We start from the raw sequence: 19,478 nt of genomic DNA on the forward strand, positions 1-19,478 counted from the left end.
CTCAAGGCCTACTGCCCCACTGCCTTGTTTCTTTTGGTCCATAATACTGAAAAGGCCCATAGTGCCAATGGTAGACCCATAGCATTGCAATTGCCTGCGTTCTCTGTGCAGCACAGTAAAGTCCATGTGGACTCCCATCTGACAGGGCTGAAATGCTGGGACAACAGACAGAAGTTCAGCATATTGTCTGAAATCATGATTCAATAATGTCCCAATGATGCAAGCATCCGTGGCCGGGATTCAATACTTGGCCATGCTCTCTTGGTGGGAGGGATGGTGTTATTCCCTGTCCTCTGTCAATCAGAGTGATACTAGCCAGTTGTTGGTGTGTGTTACACTGCCATGTGATGCAGTGTGACACGTGAAAGGTTGGCTTCATATGTTTCTTGGAGGAAGCACATGCTTGCCCCACCCTACCTGGTTGTGATAGGGCATAGGTAGCTAGTGAGTGGGAATTAACAACGGTAAACTGGGGAGAAATTGATTCGCCTAACATTATTGTTGAGTTTGACGCTCCTGCTCTAGCAGAACCCCTAAGATTTTATGTAGACCACTTACCCAATCTGTTTCCCAAATAGAATCCATTTAAGAAACTAAGAACTCTTAAATATCCAAAGAACCCTAGAGGAACCTGCAGCTATGTGCAAATATACATAGTCCCTACTCAGGATACTATTCTATCCTGGAGCACAGAGTTAACTAGGCTTGCTATGCTCGTAATTTCTGGTGACGTGTTAAGTTTCTGTTGGACAGATTCCTGAAGTCTTAGTCATTGCAGACGATTTCTCTTTGATAAGCGAAGGCACATGAAAAGATAAGCTCCTGACTTATGCTTAATACGCCAAAACTGGCAAGCACACACACTGTATATTCTTAATGCAGGCACTATATCCTGTTATTTGAGATGGCTTACACTTCAAAGGGGCAAAAAAGTGTGCTGAGATATTTAATGATTCAGAAGCGTCGAGACAGGTGAATTTATTGGCAAAGATGAGGGCAGGCGTGTAGAGGTATTGAGAGGAAAAGCCAGGGGGTGCAGGGGTAAGAGAGAGTGAGAAGTTAGAGATTGTAGTGAGTGGGAGCTAAAAGTAGGAAAAAGAGCAGTAGTGTAAACAGTACACACAGAGTTGAAAGGAGACGTGTATATATAAGTCTGAGGTAAAGTTTAATGGAGAGCAAATATTGGTGAACTGGGAGAGGAAATATGAGGTGGGGTAGGGTGAAAATAGATTGAAGGAGGTGTATAAAGTTGGGCTAGAGTTAAGTTTGAGTAGGGGAAGGTATGTGGCAAGCCATACCTCAGATTTTCTCTAGAGAGTCTGGTACATTTCATCATTAAACATTAACTAAAGAAGTGACTAGTTTCATAGGATTGACCTTGCAAATGGCAAACTACATTAACTTACTGCTAATTGCTTTAATCGAAACTTTCACATACCATTTAAAGATGTGATGATGTGAAACTTTTTTTGATCCAGTGACTATATCGTGCTCCAAAAAGCTCACTGTGCCAGGTGTTCAAAGGTTTTAGTGTCCAGCGTGCATACTCAGAAATATGGCTAGCAAATTAGATTGCAACTTTGAAGAAGTGTACAAAAGTTTTCAGATGCTCCATGAGCTATAAGTGAAGATTCTGAGGCTGAGGAGAGGGTGGAGATAAAGGTGCATGGGTTAAAGGGTAAGTCGTGAGTCGGCTGTCAACGGTCAAGTAAACTTGAATGGGGACTGGTATATAAGTCCGAGATGGGAGTAAAAGTTGGATGGGGACAGGATATAGGTCTGAGATAAAGGTGAAGTTGTATGTTTTACAAGTCTGAGAGAAGTCATTTTGAAGAGATAGAGGTACAGTCAAATAGAGACACATATATAAGTCTGAGGTAGAGATGTGGTCAGATGGAGACGGGTATATAAGTCTGAGACAGAGGTACAGACCGATAAAGACACGTATATAAGTCTAAGGTGGAGTTACAGTCAGAGGGAGACGGGTATATAAGGCTCAGGTAGAAGTACAGTCAGATGGAGACGGGTATATAAGTCTGAGGTAGAGGTACAGTCAGATGGAGATGGGTATATAAGTCTGAGGTAGAGGTACAGTCAGATGGAGACAGGTATATAAGTCTGAGACAGGTAAAGTTGGATGGGGACAGGTGTATAAGTCTGAGACAGCAGTATAGTCAGATGGAGACAGGTATACAAATCTGAGACAAGTAAAGTTGTATAGGGACAGGTGTATAAGTCTGAGCTAGAAGTAAATTCAAATATGTATCTAAGGCTGGGAAACAGTTGAAGTTGGATGGAGGCAAGTAAATAAAACTGGTTTAGAAACAAAGTTGAACATGGCAGGAGTATGGGTAGAGGTAAAATTGGATGGGGTTAGGTAATGGATTGGGGTAATGTTGGATTAGACAGGTATATAAGGGTGAGAAATAGTTCAGCCTGGATGACAGCAGATTGATAAGGCTGTAAAGATTGGGGTAGAGATAAAGCTGCATGAAGAAACGATCTTAAAAATAGGAGTATGCATGACATTGGAGTAAAAGGAAAGTTTGATGGGGCAAGAGATAAAGAAGGGTAGAGATAAAGTTTCATGGGCAGGGGTACGAGTACAGGTTAGAGAGGAGCAGGTGGAGAAGAACGAGGCATAGAAATAAGTAGGTATGCAGTAGGGAGCAGGTTGGTGTGGATAGTTTAGGGGGGTTGGGGTAGGAGTTGCAGATGGGCCTAGGTCTTTTCATTCTCCTCGAGGTTTCTCTTCAATTTGTTTTAGATTTATTTTCCCACCAGTTTTCTCTACATGGTCATGGTCAGCCTTTGTTGTTACAAGTCTCCCTCCAATGTCAGTTTATTTATTTTGGAACTCTTATGGATGAATACCATTTAAATTAACAGAACACAGCACTACTGCAGAAACATTCCTTTGTGACCAGACCCTCAGCCATATAAACTAAAGAATTTGTGAAAGCTCTTAGCCCCCCAAGTGTGTGTGTGTGTGTGTGTGTGTGTGTGTGTGTGTGTGTGTGTGTTGGTGGGTGGTCCAGCCAAGACCCTCTCCTTAGGTTTGTCTGGCCTCAGCTGCTCTCTTGATCGCCGCTAGTTTTAGTTGTCATCAGGGAACTGCAGCCGCTATAACAGCCACTTCAGATTTTATCGTGGAAAGTAAAAGGGTCCCTGGTGTAACAGCTTGGCAAGCTCAGAAGACGTCTAAAAGCACAGCTCCTGCCTGAAAGCGTTGAACACATCGCAGCACGAGACGAGGCTGACACCGCTTTAGGGAGCTGACTCCACAAATGTAATGGCTCAGAAACAGAGATAAATGCAGGATGATGATGATTAGAAGATGGAAGGGATATAAAGTTCATGTTTTGGTATGTCTGTCGACATTCTCTACCTGTACCTTTCATCTTATTTCATCCTGAGTCCGCCAACAAAAGCAAATGAATTTAAAGCACAAGCTTTCAATGAGGCGCATCAGCTGTTTTGCAGGTTCTTGCCATATTTGAGACCTAATCGGAGATCAATAAAATCAAACCCTATTAATGTTTCCCTCAACCCATTTCCGTTTTGCCACAGAAAATCCTCCATACAATGCTTTCATTAGCTTGTTCTGGGTCACTGTGGTGAATCTGTTGGATTGGCCCTAGGCTTGGGCTGGTACGACTGTCTCCAGCGTATACAGCCCTGAATTAAAGGCTTATATTTTATGGCCTGCCGTTAACCTGGAGGTCACACTCGTCTCAAATACCTAGCCTCGGCCAGCTAATCCTGTCACCTGTGCTGCTGGGTTTGTCCAAGCAGGACCTCTGTTCAAACGTGTATAATGCCACTGATTAAAGTCCTTTCTCATTTCAGCCCAAAGTGTTTGTCCACTATCAAGAGCCTGTATCGCTTCATTCTTAAATAGCATTACATCATTAGAATAATATTTGCTGAAAGCACTAGCAACGATAACATGTAATGCATCATGTATTTTATTAATGGAGTATCAGGTGTGAATTGTTGACACATAAAAACACTTGTGAACATTTCGGGGAAATCCTGTATATGGAACTTTTTAAATGTGGCTCTGTTTAACCTGTGAATAGTTGAATATGTGGTATGCTTCATAGCGTGAGATATATACAGTATATCATTGTCGTTGTTTTGTTTAAGCGATAAATGAGTGATATTCAGCCGCACACTCGGCCGGTTTATTAGGAACACCCGTATACTCTGGCAATTATCCAGTCAGCCAACCATGTGGCAACAGTACAGTGCATGACATCACAGAGCTAGAGGTTGAGCACATCGGTTAATGTTCACACCAAACATCAGAACGGGGGGGGGAATATCAGTGGTATCAGTAACTTTGACTCTGGCGATGTTGTTGGTGGCAGAGTATTTCAGAAACTGCTGATCATCTGGGATTTTCACCCACGCAGAATGGTGCGAAAAACAACAAAAATAAAAAACATCCAGTGAGCGGCAGCTCCGCAGGTGGAAGTGCCTTGTTGATTAGAGATGGCAGTGGAGAACGGTCAGAGCTGACAGGAAGTCTATAGTAGCTTAAATAGCCACACTTTACAGCTGTGGTGAGCAGAAAAGAATCTCAGAGCCTTGAGGTGTGAGGTGAGCGACAACAGCAGAAGACCTACATCAGGTTCGCACTCCTGTCAACCAAGAACAGGAAATCTCAGGCTCGCTCACCAAAAGTACAGTACAGGTGATTACAATATAAATCTTAACATAAATCTCAAGCTTAGCATGTATCTAAAATCTTAAAGGTTGTCAGTAGCAATGTTCATTCCTCTGGGAGGCAACAGTACCACAAGGGACCTTTGTGTATTATTGTATGATTTAAATATTCCTATACTGTATATCTTTATAGGGAAAAGTTATATCATTTTTTTTTTTATTGCTGGGATAAATGACTCCTTCTTGCACAAGAGAGACCTGTAGGTTTAACTAAATGTTAAAGCACACATTTCTGCTCTCAAGCGCTCCTTTTATGAAGTTTTCCTTTATGCTCTGACGACTTAAGTCGCAGTGGCACAGCAGCCTTAAATTTAAGTTTGGAAAATCTTTTTAATGGTTTTCTTTCTCGCTGCCTTTCACATACACATATACACACACACACACACACACACAGGGCTGGTTGGTGGGAAACGCTGGCAGTGCGGTAATGTGTTGCCTTGATCAGAATGCTGTGGTTATGTGGAAAAGCTGTCATTAAGCAGCGGAGAGATATATATCAGACGAGTTAGTGCATGCGTATACGTAATGAGAACAGGGCTGCTTTGGGCATACAGCCAAGGACAACCACTTCGTTACCCACCGGAGTACACCCCAAAACCCATATGCAGTGGCTCCACACACACACACACACACACACACACGCTCATTTCCACTATAATGAACCATCAGTGGTGATTCTGTAGATTATTTGATGCAATAAGCCACACAAAGGAGTCTTTCTCCCGTGGAAAGTTTAAGTCTGCCGAAATGCCAACAGTGCCCCGAGCACGTACTCCACATCTGAACACACGCTGCTATTCAGGACGGCCTGGTGACGTCAGAATAAACGACTGGCTAATGACGCAAAGGCCAAACGCAGTGCATGCGAAGTTGAAACACAGAGAAACACAGCCCATGCGCTCGTGTGCGTTATTTACACGTTTTTAAACGATGCACTGTGAGCGGCCTTTGATGCATCAACCAATATATTCTCCTTGTACCCGTTTACTCAGGTGTTTAAAGGCTTACCGTGTATATGTAGCACACTGAACGTGTCCTTGTCATCAAATCCAGGTCTAAACCCCTAATGAGTGACTCAAAAGGAGAGCGTGTCAAGGAGAGACTCCCTTACAATATTAAGATGAACCCTAAAAAGCCAGGCTTACGGTGTATGACGAGAGAAATCCTGATCCCTCCATGCGACGGTGGAAATGATGTCACTATTCACGTCAGTTTGAAAAAGTTAGCAAGCGGTTAGCTCAGTTTTGCTAAAATGTATATAAGAAAAGTGGACACGGACATGCAGGACACTGTTTCCGCTGTTCAGTTAGAGCTGCTTTCATTACCTTGGAGTTTATCTTTTTTCCTCTCAGTGATTTAAATGCAAGATACGCTGATGATAGCAACGACTTTAACTGAATGTTTCTGACATCGGATCGTCACACTGCTCACGCCACACGACGTCCGATTTTTTAAAAAAAAAGATTATCAAAAATTTTACGTAACTTCCTTTACCCTCTCGTGTTTTGTAATTCATACTTGATTTCACCAAGAGTGAAAAAATCAAAATTTTGACCAAAAAACATACAATGTGCCCAGCTTAAGAGATTCCAAATGCTCAAAAAAGGAAAACTTTCAGTAGGAAGAGTACGAGTATAAAGTCCAAGATTACCCGTGCGACTCTGCCCAAACAGAGTAAAGATCACAGTGATATGACACAGAACTGTGTTAGAGGTCTATGAGAGAACCCTAGGGGAAGAAAAAAACAACAACGACTGACATTTACAGAATGGTGCAGCAGGTAGATTTAGTGTCTTAGAGCTCCAGGGTCAAGGGTTCGATCTTAAGGTGTGGTTACTGTCTGTTTGGAGTTTCCAGAATCAGGATCAAGTGGTTACTGAAGATGAATGAATGAAAGATAATGAAAGTAATGATGGGGGTGTACACTTGTAGAAAAATTATCAATACAAACCAAAATTGCATATGGTGGCTTAGTGGTTAGCACGTTCGCCTCACACCTCCAGGGTCAGGGGTTCGATTCCCACCGTGGCCCTGTGTGTGCGGAGTTTGCATGTTCTCCCCGGGTTTCCTCCGGTTTCCTCCCCCAGTCCAAAGACATGCATGGTAGGCTGATTGGCGTTTCCAAAGTGTCCGTAGTGTATGAATGGGTGTGTGAGTGTGTATGTGATTGTGCCCGGCGATGGATTGGCACCCTGTCCAGGGTGTACCCTGCCTTGTGCCCGATGCTCCCTGGGATAGACTCCAGGTTTCCTTTGTCTTTTTTAGGCAAGCAAAAGTATAGGAACAGATACATCTTGAAGTAAATAATACTTATGATGTGGTTGTGTATCACTTGCTTGCAATAATTGCATCAAGCCTGCAACTCAGTGACATCACCGAATTGTTGTTTTCTTCTTTTGAGTTGCTTTCCCAGGTTTTAACGGAGCCTCTTTCAGTTGTTGCTCAGTACACCAGTGAATTCTTTCTTCTTCAGGACATTCCAAATTGTCGTATCGGTTATGCCCAATGTTTTTGAAATCCCTCCGATTGATTCTCCCTCTTTTGTCAGCTTCAAAATGGCTTGCTTTTCTCCCAAAGACATCTCTCTGATCTTCATGTTGGCTTATCAATTTTTAAAAAAAAAAAAACAAATGCAGTCTTCACAGCTGAAACTGAAGGTTAAAACCAATAGCAGATCTATAGTTCAGAGCTATTTACTGTTTAAATAATCAATCTAACAAGACACACCTGGACAGCAAGACCTGTCAGTCACACGTTCCAATATTTTTGCTCGACTACAAATTGGGTGGTCTGCTACAAAATGTGCTACGTTTTGTGTCGTTTCACACATCTACATGTAAACACCAGGGAATAAAAGCCGGAATTCGAAACTCTTGTCTCTTATTCGTCTGTTGATCTCGAACCCAAATGTCTTGGGGAAGAAAAAAAAAATGAAAAGAACTGTATGTCCAGTCCAAAGCAGGAGTAAAAGGTCAGGATGTTCAGCCAGCGAAAACACATACAGCCTACAGTGCAACAAAAAGATACTACAGAGTATCCGACATACGGTGTACATACATATGTTATAGAGTTTGTTTAACACTATAATACACTACATTGTTATGCAGCTCAAAAGTTAAAAAGTCATTTGGAGAGAAACTTTTCCTTCATTCACACATTTTTCCCCCTCTCTCGTTCTCTCTCGGAGGCCTGGTCAGCCTCAGTGCTAAGCTGCTCTGCGTCTGGCTCTCAGCCAGTTAAAAATAGACAGCTACAGATGAGACACAGGCGCTACACACCTACTGTTTTGGAGACGAGCTTAGTTTGGTTTTATACACAAGAGCTCTTATTTGATGTCCCATAACCTCACAGCTATAAAAACTTAGACGAGGCAAGCCCAGTTTAGCCCGAACCATGAAAAGAACCTTTGAGAAACGTTTCTGTCCCTCAGAAAATGAAACCTTTGACCCTTTAGCTTTCGGTCTATAAAAAGTACAGGACCCTAAGGCGTGAAAAACCTGAATTGATAGTTGCTTTTAGCCTGGGCAAAACCGAAGCTTGGATTTATTTTGAGACATGCAGCGTTAATTTGAAAAAGGAAGAACTTAGCCACACACCACCATAGCGCTAGTCACTAAACGTTTATCCACAAAACAAAGCAGCTAGGTAACCCTGGGGGAAAATCTTGCATGAGACTAGCTATCTGTCGAATAAGTATGGGCTTTATATATATATATAGAGAGAGAGAGAAGCAGCTGCACTCCATGTTGAAATATTAATTCATTTTCGTCCTTAGGGATCGTTGCAGCCTTAGTAAACAATTAGCAACGTGCTGGTCAACTTGGGACTCGATGTACGACGTCCCATAATATTGATATATAATTAAATAATGTGAAGTTAGTTAGTACATAGCATGTACATAGGTACATAGCATTTTCTTGACTATTTAAAAGCATTAAAAACATGTACTGTAGAATAACACAATAAGATGTCACTGAGAATCAGAACTGATATGATGTGCAAACTATTGATGACTCGTTTCGCAAACAAGTCGACTCTTCGAGTGAAGTGACCGCTGAGAGCCAACTCATGACTCGTGTGATCCGGGTTTAGGCAGTACCCTTACTCACTTATTCATTCATTCATGTTCAGTAAACGCTTCAATGCTTCCATGGAAAGCTCTTTTCAACAATTTTCTTAATGAAGGCTGTAGTTGGTGAGCTGAGTCAAATGGTCTGACTCATTGGAACAATCCGCAAATTCCCGTAACAGCTGGTGAGTCGAGATTGAGTGAGATACATTGTGAGAACTTTATTTTTGCCTTATACATAAATTCAGGCTGATGGTTTTTCTCTCTCTCTCTCTCTCTCTATCACTATAGGAGCAAGAACCCCACCTAGTGGAACTGAATGTGAAGCTTCTACTAGGATCAACCTTCAGATGTATTCAATATTCAAGTCGTCTTCGAATGGTGGATTGTGATACCTTCACCCCTGCCCTGTGGAGGTTGTTGGTGAGGTCACGCACTTTTGTTTTTGGGTTTTTCTTCACAGATCTCACAATGTTTGTCATCAGCTGTTGTTGTTTTCCTTGGCTGACCCAGTCAGTGTTTGGTGCTCAGTACACCAGAGGTTTCTTTCTTTTTCAGGACATTCCAAACTGTTGTATTGACTACGCCCAATGTTTGTCCAATGCCTCTGATAGATTCTCCCTCTTTTCTCAGCTTCAAAATGGCTTGCTTTTCTCCCATAGACAGCTCTCTGATCTAAATGTTGGCTTATCCTTTTTAACAACAAATGCAGCCTTGACAGGTGAAACTGAAGGCTTTTAAAACCAAGAGTAGATGTTTAGCTATTTATTGTTTGAACAATTAATCTAACAGGACACCCCTGGGTAACAAGAAACACCCGTCAGTCACGTGTTAATGTTTTTGCTCACCTACAAATTGGGTGGTCTGATACAAAATGTGCAACGTTTTATGTCATTGAACACATCCCGTTAAAACATGAATTACACAAACACCTAACAGACACTAACTGATGCACTGACTTCAACAGCTGTGTATTAGCTCTGTGTCAGGATACCGGGGACCCTGAAGCTGTGAGGAGGCACCTGCTTCACCACCCACTAGTCACCTAAACCTGACCATTTTACAAAAAAGCTTTACCCTGTTCACATTAAATTTTTCTTGGAAGGTTAGATGACTGTAGCCAGTCACAGCTGCTCAGCTAAAAAAAAAAAAAAAAAAAGGTTCAAACCTCTGAAAATGAAAATAAAAATAAGTGTAAACAAGCACTGAGGTAAGCGAGTACAGCGGGCACCTTAAGAGCTATTCCGAGGAATACTAAAACACACTTGGAAACAAGCCAGATTTCTTTTTCTGGTGCCCACCGAACACTCAATACTCGCGTTTTTCTTTTCCACACATCCAGATCAAATATTTAAATACAGCCCTTTCATCCATTTAGTTGGAAATTCAGTTATTTGGAACACAGTTACATTTTGCTCCACTGAGGAACAATTTGCTTGTGTTTTTACATAAAACATTATTAAAGAATAGGTCCAAAAAAAAAAACCACACATTAAATGCCTACTGATAATTAAAACAACTTCAACAACAACAACAACAAAACAGATTCTAGCAATGAGCAAATTTAGAAACTCCCCCTTTGTGGGCCTCCATGGATCTGACTTGTTTGTCCAGCACTTCCCACAGACGCTCGATCGGATTGAGATCTGGGGAAAATGGAGGCCAAGTCAACCTTAAACTCTTTGTTCATGTTCCTCAAACCATTCCTGAACAATTTCTACAGTGTGGCTGGGCACAATATCCTGCTGAAAGATGCCAATGACATTAGGGAACACCGTTGCCATGAAGGGGTGTGCTTGGTTTTCAACGATGTTTAGGTGGGTGGTACGTGTCAAAGTAATATCCACATGAATTCCAGGACTCAAGGTTTCCCAGCAGAACACTGCCATCTCTTCTCCAGGTAAGAGACACACACGCACCTGGTCATCCACATGATGTAAAAGAAAACATGATTAATCAGACCAGGCCACCTTCTTCCATTGCTTTTTTCTTCTAAACATATTGTCTTTAAATCTTGTTCAATTGGATTCGAGTCAGGTGATTGACTGGGCCAATCTAACGCCTTGATTTTTTTCTCTGAAACCAATTGAGAGTTTCCTTTGCTGTATGCTTTGGATCGTTGTCCAGCTGGAAGCTCCACCCACATCTCATCTTCATCATCCTGGTGGATGGTAGCGGATTCTTCTCAAGAATCTCCCAGTAAAGGGCTCCACTCATCCTTCCTTCAGTTATATAAAGTCTGCCAGTACCATGTGATGAAAAACAGCCCCACACCATGATGCTTCCACCTCCAAACTTCACTGTTGGTGTAGTGTTTTTAGGGTGATGTGCAGAGCCATTTCTTCTCCAAACATGGTGTGTAGTATGACATCCAAAAAGTTCAATGTTGCTCTCGTCTGATCAGACTACACTCTCCCAGTATTTCATAGGCTTGTCCAAGTGAGTTGTAGCAAACTTTAAACGAGCTTCGACATACCTTTCCTTTAGTAATGGAGTCTTGCATGGTGAGCGTGAGCAGCGGAGTGCATTGCCTATTGTTTTCTCTGTGACGATAGCACCTGCTGCCTCCAAGTGTTTCTGGAGCGCTTTCCGAGTGGTCCTTGGCTCTTGGGCTACTCTTCTGACTATTCTTCTGACTCCCTGGCCAGAAATCTTGCAAGGAGCATCTGTGCGTGGCCAGTTGATGACGGAGTGATGTTGCTTCCACTTGTGGACAATGACCCTGATGGTGCTTACTGGAGGATTCAGAAGTTTTGAAATACGTCTGTATCCAATTCCATCAATACGTTTCACAACAATAAGGTTGTGAAGGTCTTGATAGAGCTCTTCGCTTTTACCCATCATGAGATGTTTCTTGTGTGACACCTTGGTAATGAAAAGCCTTTTTATAGACCATCAATTTACTAACCCAGCTGATATTCATTTACGCAGATAGGGGGTATAATTACTTACGGATTTCAGCTGGTTCCTTGCCTTACCTTGCCTTGGAGAACTGCTTTTTCTTAATGTGTTCAATACTTTTTTCCCGCGTCATTCCTCTTTATTACACATAACTTTATTTACGTACTTTAATGTTGTGAATTCTTTATATTTGCAGATTTCGTGAGTTAATACTGATGTCTGGTGAAAATTTCATATGAATAACTTCATTGGAAATATATTTACTGAAAAAAAATTGTTGAAGCATCCAATACTTATTTCCCCCGCTGTAGATAGATAGAAAGAAGTAGAAGGTTTTGGATTAAACCCAGGAGTGGTGAGGCAGCAATGTTGATGATATCAAACTGTGCTTCGAAGAAGAAGTGATTAGTTCACAAAATGGCCGCCCCGATTACATTCAGCTTCACTGTAGTTTCATGGTTACTGTATATGTGAGGAAAAAAACATTACCATGTTGTAGTAAAATAATCAACAACGTTTTGGTGTGCTGGAGCCCAAAACTGATTCTTTTTCAATGACGAAAAGTAATGTTTTATTCCTCTTACACCACAGCAATTTGCCAAAATCTATTAATTCAAGAGACACATCAAACTTTTTTTTTCTTGATAGTTATTTTTAATGTTACCACTTGTTATCGCTTTGAAACAACTTCATTCTTTTATATATTAGAAAAATACACATTAACCAGCATAACGTTTACATGAACAAATTGTGCGATTACGTTAATTAACCGTTATCTTCGAGCTTCACAAAGAGTTCGTACTTCAGTACACTGATTTCATTAACAGAAGCCTCATTATCCGAAGCGCTCTGTATTTCTGGTAACAGAAATAGCTCTCTGGATGCCTCTCTCTTCTCATTCCTCTTCCTCTGTACATCGCTTTCTCTCTCTCTCTCTCTCTTCCTGAGATGAGTGGAGAGCTTCTGCGCATCCGAACTCTAACAGCTCACAGGCCTTTCACCTAGACACAGCGGATAACGGTGAGACGGTGAAGCAGGAGTTTAAGTAATGACTGCGTTTGAGACACGACCATGCAGAACCCCTACCTTCTCTATGCCTTCAGGAGAACATCTTTTTTAGTCTGGAGAAAAATCCGCCCTCCTCCTTCTCCGGCTGCTCCTCGTCATTCTTCGGGTCTGCCCTGGATTCCTTCGCTGCATGCTGGGAGCTTGCTACACACACACACACACACACACACACGTTTGTCCATTTCGGAGCCTTTTTCTGTCCCACACATTCGGCATCCAGTAATTCTAACGAACTGGTTACAGCTTAAGGCTGCGATTTGAGCAAACGGAACATTGTGTGCATTCCATGTTTTGCAAAACCACTCCTTTGTCCTGTCTGTAAAGGAATCTTATTAGCATGTGTGTGTGTGTGTGTGTGTGTGTGTGTGTGTGTGTGTTTGTGTCTGCTTGCTGTACCTGATGCTGATCGGGTCACTCCATTCACGGATCCCTCTACGTCAGTCTCCTCTTCGGCGTAGCTCAGGATCAGATCCCGCTGCCTCCGGCTCAACTTCCTTCCAGGGGAAACCCAGGAAGAAGAAAAAAAAAACGAAAATACACGCTATTTTCGTTTTCAAGCATTCAGGAGTAAACTAAAGAAAACTAATATACTTTCAATCTTTTAGGATGTCACATGTTTAGGTTGGATGTGATGTGAATTTGATTGTGAATGTGTGTGTGTGCATGAGTGTAGAAATGTCTTACTTGGGCACTTTGACCTTGATGTGGACGTAGTGGTCTCCGTAGCCGTACCCATTCACACGGGCGATTCCTTTACCACCCAGACGAATCTTCTGGTCTGTCTGAATCCCTGGAGGAATCTGGAGGAGGAAAAAAAAAAAAACAACATTCGTGTGATGTGATGCAGCAATAAATGGAAAAAAAAGAACATTCGTGTGATGTGATGCAGCAATAAATGGAAAAAAACAACAATTCTCCACTGCATTTTGAGAATCGCAGCCCCTGTAACCCTCACCTGCTCAGATCAACTGTAATTCACATTGGATAAAAAGTAAATGTACAAAACAACAACAGCAACAAATATATACATTTACCTGTACTAGACTCTTAACTGGCTATTTAACTCAATACTACCCTCTAGTGGCTGTACTCGTCACTGCATCTAGACAGATACAGGAAGTAGAACACTACATCCAGATGTACCATCGTACAGTTTCTGAGTGTATACATACGTATGCCTGTTGTGAAAAAGAACCCGAATTTCAAAGGGATATTTTGTCTAACGGTGCAAATTTCACTCGTCAACACAACACGATTAGAATAAGGTGTGTGCTGAGTGTGAACACGTCTCACCGCAATGTCGACCGTCCCGTAGAGGCCCTGAGCTCGAGCCGTTCCACCGAGAATGGCCTGAGCCACAGAGATCATCACGTCAGAGTGGATGTCAGGCCCATCACGCCGAAACGTTGGACTCCTCTGGACCTGAGACACAAATCCCAACACGCAAAAGCCCTAATATTAAACACAATGTATGCTGGTGCTCAAAAAAAAAAACCAAAGGAACGTAAACACACACTATACCCCGGTGTTATATAGATTATTGCGGTAAGTGACTGAGGAACACTGAAGGTAAACTCACTCTGAACGTGATGTAAACCTGCTTATTTCCTGTGGACATCCTCACCGTCTGGCCGTCCTCCACTCCTAAAAAAATAAAAAAATTTAAAAACCCACACATATACACGCAGTTAAATTTACACGACTGTTTATTTCACGTTCAGAAGAAATCTTTATAGCTGCTGGAACGTAAGCGATAACAGGACCTGGCTTTCCACAACATCAGACTCGCGACTATAAAGTGATCGAAACTCAAATCAAATCAAATCTGTATAACGGAATGCAGGTAAAATAAATGACTCGTTAAGAGAGTAAACAGACCTGCAGGTACAGGCACCATGAGGCTCTTTTTCTGTTTGGTGTGGCCTGTTCCTCTGCACATCACACAGGGCGTGATGATGATTGAGCCCCGCCCACCACAGCGCCGACACGTGGAACGCATCATAAACGGGCCCGTGTTTACCGACTCCTACACACACACACACACACACACACACACACAGTAATATGGCATGATAAGAATAATACGTATCTTCTGACTCTGAAGTCTCCGTGGAGACGGTTGCTACGGTGCTCTCACCATGCCGGTGCCGTTGCAGTAGTGACACTGTGTGACTTTGGTGCCCGGCTCGTGACCTTTACCATGGCAACGTGGACAGTCATCCTCGATGTTCACTGTGATCTCCTTGTTCACTCCTTTGGCTGCCTGGGTGAACGTCAGCTCCATGACATACTACACACACACACACATCATCTAGAGAATTACATAACTTATACACTTAAACAATAGCTTTAAAAAAAAAAAAGTCATCATATAATAACTGTACGAAGAAATATCTGGCGTCGGAGCTGACCTCAAGCGGCTGTTCGAAAATGGAGCTGAAGTCTCCGAACCCTTGCGCTCCGGTAAATTCCCCGAAGATCTTCCTGAACAGCTCCTCTGGGTCCACGGTGGTGCTGCTCCGCCAGTACTGCTGCCCCGCTCCGCTTGCACTCGGCCCCGCCGAACCGTACGTATCATACTGCTTTCGTTTTACTTCATCGCTCAGAACCTGCTCACACACACACACGATAAAACAGCACGTGTTAATTCACTTAATAACCAAACATAAGATTAAAAAATGCATTAATATGTGTCTTTTCCTTGAACCTGACCTCGTATGCTTCCGCTAGCTTGGAGAACTTCTCTTTAGCCTGCGGGTCATCTTGGTTTGTATCGGGATGGTATTTCTTCGCCAGCTGCAGGACAACAAACGTCGTTATCGCATCACTGGAGCTACAGGATTTGCGCAACAAAGTGAATATGGTAAAGGTTCAGAGTTTTGTGTTGCCTACATTCACCGCACAAAGCTCACCCTCTCTGAAGTCTGGCCCGTGGCTTCTCACGCCATCGACCGTAAATAAAGCACTACTTTGCTACTTTTATAGATTAGTTAGTCATATTTGCTTTAGATCATATCAACGACCGTACTATTTTGAGAATCACAAACTTCAGTATGTTGAGTAGAAAAGACAAGCCGTCACAGTGCTGTCCTCCCATTTTGTAACTCGAACAACGTGTCGAAAATGACATCATTTCGAACTCCGTCTTGACCAGATGGCCACAGTTTAAAGCGGGCACCAATTTAGTAGCAGAAGTGAAAGTAACTGTTACCAAGAGCAAATGCTTCTTTCGCAACCTCGTGTCCTTTCCCCTTCAGTTAACTGGCTTTTCGACCAGGCCGAGTGTAGTTTTGACGTGGCTCCCGAGGCGTCAAAAAAAATCTAACGTCGGCCAGATGATAACGACCTGCCTGAATTTGTTCAGCAACGTTGTGTTGTTTGAAATCCAAGCAGAAGCGAATGGTGGATAATCTCTATCGTGTTTTCTAGAGCGAGGGGGGAAAAGAAAAAAAAAAACCCACCCCCGTTTCAAACGCTGAAATGCACTGCTGACCTGATAGTACGCTTTCTTGATCTCTTTCTGCGTGGCGGTGCGTGGGATTCCCAGCACGCTGTACAAATCCTGCTCCTCGTGACACACCGAGCTGCTATGGAAGGCGTGCGAGCTGAACATACAGAGCCGATTAAACCCTGTAACACACACATGCACATCAAGAATGTCAACAGAATCTGGCGTTCAAAACAAACAAACAACAAAAAAAACATTACTACTATATACAGTGGATTGCATAAGTATGCACCCTTTGAACTTTTCCACGTTTCGCAGAACGGAAATTGATGTAATTGGGATGTTAGGTCATGAATCTAGACAAAAGCCAAGAACTTGAACGTTTTTATAAATTAGACGTCAACCGGTTTTGCCGATTAATCTGCACTGATAACCGATCGCTGCTTGCGTCCTTTGTAGAAGCGACTGAGAAAGGTCCGCTGTCATTGCACAGTACGAGAGTGGCCTCTAGAGGCGAAATAAAAACTTGTTGTCCATCTTTGAGCAATTTTGTTGCGTTATTTGAAGTGGGGTTTTTTTTTTTATTCATTTTAGATTTTTATTTGGAGGGGTATGCTTTGGTTCAGTTTGAATGTACATGTTTTATTTACTTAAATGTGTATTAATAGTTTATATATATTAATATTTCTCATTTATTTCATTTAAACAAAAAAAAAAAAGTACTTATCTTTACATGTTAAATATACTGTTTAAAATCAAATGGAACAATTTTAAGTTAAGTCCACATCACTTTCAGGTTATAACAGGACAACATGCAGAAAAGTTCAAGGGGGTGAAAACTTATGCACGGCACTGTATAATAATAATAATAATAATACCCTATCTGCAAGACCATGATCAGTAAAATAATCTTCACAAAGCAATTGAAGATCATTTATACATTGTGGATTGAGTGCTTCTTAATTGTTCATTAAAGTGAATTTAAACACTTATTTATAAACCTCAATAAAGTAACCATGACTAGCCTTGAATTTGCAATCGCAGAAGCTCCTTGCATCATCCCTGCTTTCCAGACTCAAGAGAAAACCTTTTAAGAAACTATCCCTTAATATAATAACATTTTCTTTCGAAAACTAAAACGTCATGACATCAGAAACATACAACAAAAAAGAAAACACGACTAATTTCTGACTGCTCTAAGTTAATACCGTCTGAATCCCAAATTGCTCCGATTTCAAAATCGAGTGCACTAGGATAGGGTCATTATAGGGTCAGGATAGGGAAACGCCATTACTCCCTACACCACGAAGTGCACCTATGTAGTAAGTGCTAATCGGTTTGGTATTCAGCCTGCACATAACGTCTTACCTGCACACCCCCTCAATGTCACGTTGTTTTCTTCTCTTCTTCGACTCGTATCCACTCCAGAAATATAATAGCGACACGACATGAAAGTCGAACCGGAGACATTTTCATATCTACAGGAGCTGACGGGTGTCCAAGTCGTGCTGAGTCGGGGTAAAGCTTTAGACACGCAGCGCACAAAACGACTAGTTGTGGAGGCGGCCATGTTTTTTACCTTGCCGGCTTGCCACTGCGCATGCGCCAGTAGAGTACCTTTGTTTTGCGTTTTATCGCCACAAGATGGCGGTGTGCGCGCGCGCGTGCTGAAGTCGAACTTGTTAAAAATTAGGGATGAGGTCAAAAATGTTGTCACCTAACTTAAAGATACACGTTATAGATATTTTAAGAACAAAATAACGTGTAATTATTATTTTAAAAATGTTTAAAACACATAAAATACAACGATGGGAAAGACAGCCAATCAGGGGCTTGTTACAATGACTTTTCTATTAAACAGACCATTCATTACTGTATATACTGTACTATTTAGGTAGTTTTAGCATTTTATACATATTCCTGCAAACAGAGTGGCCATGAGCCCTGAAATTATGACATATTTACTATATAGTGCACTATTTTGGGGGCCTGCCATTTTGTAATAGTGTGTAGCGGTGCTAATTTGCTAATTTGTTCCTAGAACGTTCAGGAAAATTCTAGGGTTTTTCTTTTTCTTTTTTTTCTTAAACAAATCTCTTCTTGTGCCTGTTTGGTTTACCAGAGAACATTCCCCTGTGAAGTTCTGGGAACCTTTAAATTATTACAGGAACCGTTTCGGAACCATCCCGCTGGTTGTCATATTGTTCTCACTTGTTCTGAGTGAAACAAAAAAAAAACAACACAATTAAGATTGTGAATATCCAGTTGCCATATAACTATAAGAGAACACTGTGTTTTCTGAGTTCTGGAATGAGTTTGTTAACCAAAACAAAAGCTCCTGGAAGTACCCAAATGCTAACATGGCATTGATGTCCTGTGTTTGCTGGGATAGTATCTAGTCCAGTGGTTTTCTTGGGGGCCGCCAGGGGGCGCCCGGAGGACCTCAACAATTTGGTGTGAAAAATAAATAAATGTATGTTTTCTATTTCTCACTCTCAGACAACCACACACACACACAATCAATTTCTAATGTAATGTAAAGATGTAAGATGCAATTATTAATAAATATATATTCAGAAGTCTGTATTTTTAATGTGTTTTAAAGACATCTTGCAAAAGGGGGGCCTCGGTCAAATATTAATGCCATTTGGTGGGCCTTGCCCTGGAAAAGTTTGGGAACCCCTGATCTAGTCCACTCTTTTAATGGCACAATGCATAGTGTACAAATTGATTGTTTTTTGGTTTGATACAGGACAAAGAGTTTCAAAATTGTTTACTTCACTCACCAATTCAGTTCCCTATTGTAGTGTACTATGTAGTAAAACGCTTTGCAGTTTGTAAGGAACAGCTAGAAGCAGCTCTGGATCCAATGCAATCCCGAAAAGGCTGGAGCTGGTGGCATCTTTATGAATCTCCTAGTGTGAATCCATGTTGAACCACCAAACTGCTAACATGCCAAACGTGAAGGAAGTCTGATATTCGAGAACAGTTTTTGTTGGATTTCGCAAGAAGGAAGCTAATCGCCCTCCTGAAGAAAGAAAAAAAACGACAGAAATCCTCATAGTATTTGTTATGGTTTTAATGGGAATTGTCTTGGTTTTGATGGAAGCTGGTTTGGTCCCTGTGGGTCTCTACTAGTAATTTGTTGCCTTCTATTGGTGGCATGTTATGTCTAGTAGATACCAACCAGGTAATGGTTTTAATGGTTAGTTGATGGTTTGTAATGGTATTTTGTGGTGGAAACCATTAGAAATTCTTTTT

General features: G+C 41.7%; 1 protein-coding gene and 1 long non-coding RNA gene across 2 annotated transcripts; one reads left to right on the forward strand and one right to left on the reverse strand.

Moving 5' to 3' along the window:
• The first annotated feature begins 4,325 nt into the window (after positions 1-4,325).
• LOC128603011 (uncharacterized) lies at positions 4,326-13,460 on the forward strand. The gene is made up of 3 exons (XR_008384934.1): positions 4,326-4,699; positions 9,092-9,223; positions 13,211-13,460. It is a non-coding gene; the product is annotated as an uncharacterized LOC128603011 (long non-coding RNA).
• dnaja3b (DnaJ heat shock protein family (Hsp40) member A3b) lies at positions 10,904-17,788 on the reverse strand. Its single transcript, XM_053617184.1, has 12 exons — positions 17,586-17,788; positions 16,263-16,399; positions 15,482-15,565; positions 15,181-15,378; positions 14,907-15,059; positions 14,648-14,795; positions 14,349-14,413; positions 14,063-14,191; positions 13,454-13,569; positions 13,166-13,263; positions 12,788-12,913; positions 10,904-12,702 (listed from the first exon to the last, which is right to left on the reverse strand). Exons 1-11 carry the CDS (start codon positions 17,785-17,787, stop codon positions 12,801-12,803), a joined length of 1,443 nt encoding a protein of 480 aa, XP_053473159.1. The 5' UTR covers position 17,788; the 3' UTR covers positions 10,904-12,702; positions 12,788-12,800.
• Positions 17,789-19,478: the final 1,690 nt, after the last annotated feature.

The sequence above is a fragment of the Ictalurus furcatus genome, chromosome 27 (genome assembly GCF_023375685.1).
Source record: "Ictalurus furcatus strain D&B chromosome 27, Billie_1.0, whole genome shotgun sequence".
Classification (NCBI taxonomy): Eukaryota; Metazoa; Chordata; class Actinopteri; order Siluriformes; family Ictaluridae; genus Ictalurus; species Ictalurus furcatus.

Excerpts from the sequence above, each read along its gene's own strand:
- dnaja3b (XM_053617184.1), bottom strand. The coding sequence starts at position 17,787 with ATGGCCGCCTCCACAACTAGTCGTTTTGTGCGCTGCGTGTCTAAAGCT. Across the intron at positions 15,566-16,262 it reads TCAAGAAAGCGTACTATCAG|CTGGCGAAGAAATACCATCC; the intron begins GTCAGCAGTGCA and ends GTTGTCCTGCAG. Across the intron at positions 13,264-13,453 it reads ATCAAGGTCAAAGTGCCCAA|GAAGTTGAGCCGGAGGCAGC; the intron begins GTAAGACATTTC and ends TTCCCCTGGAAG.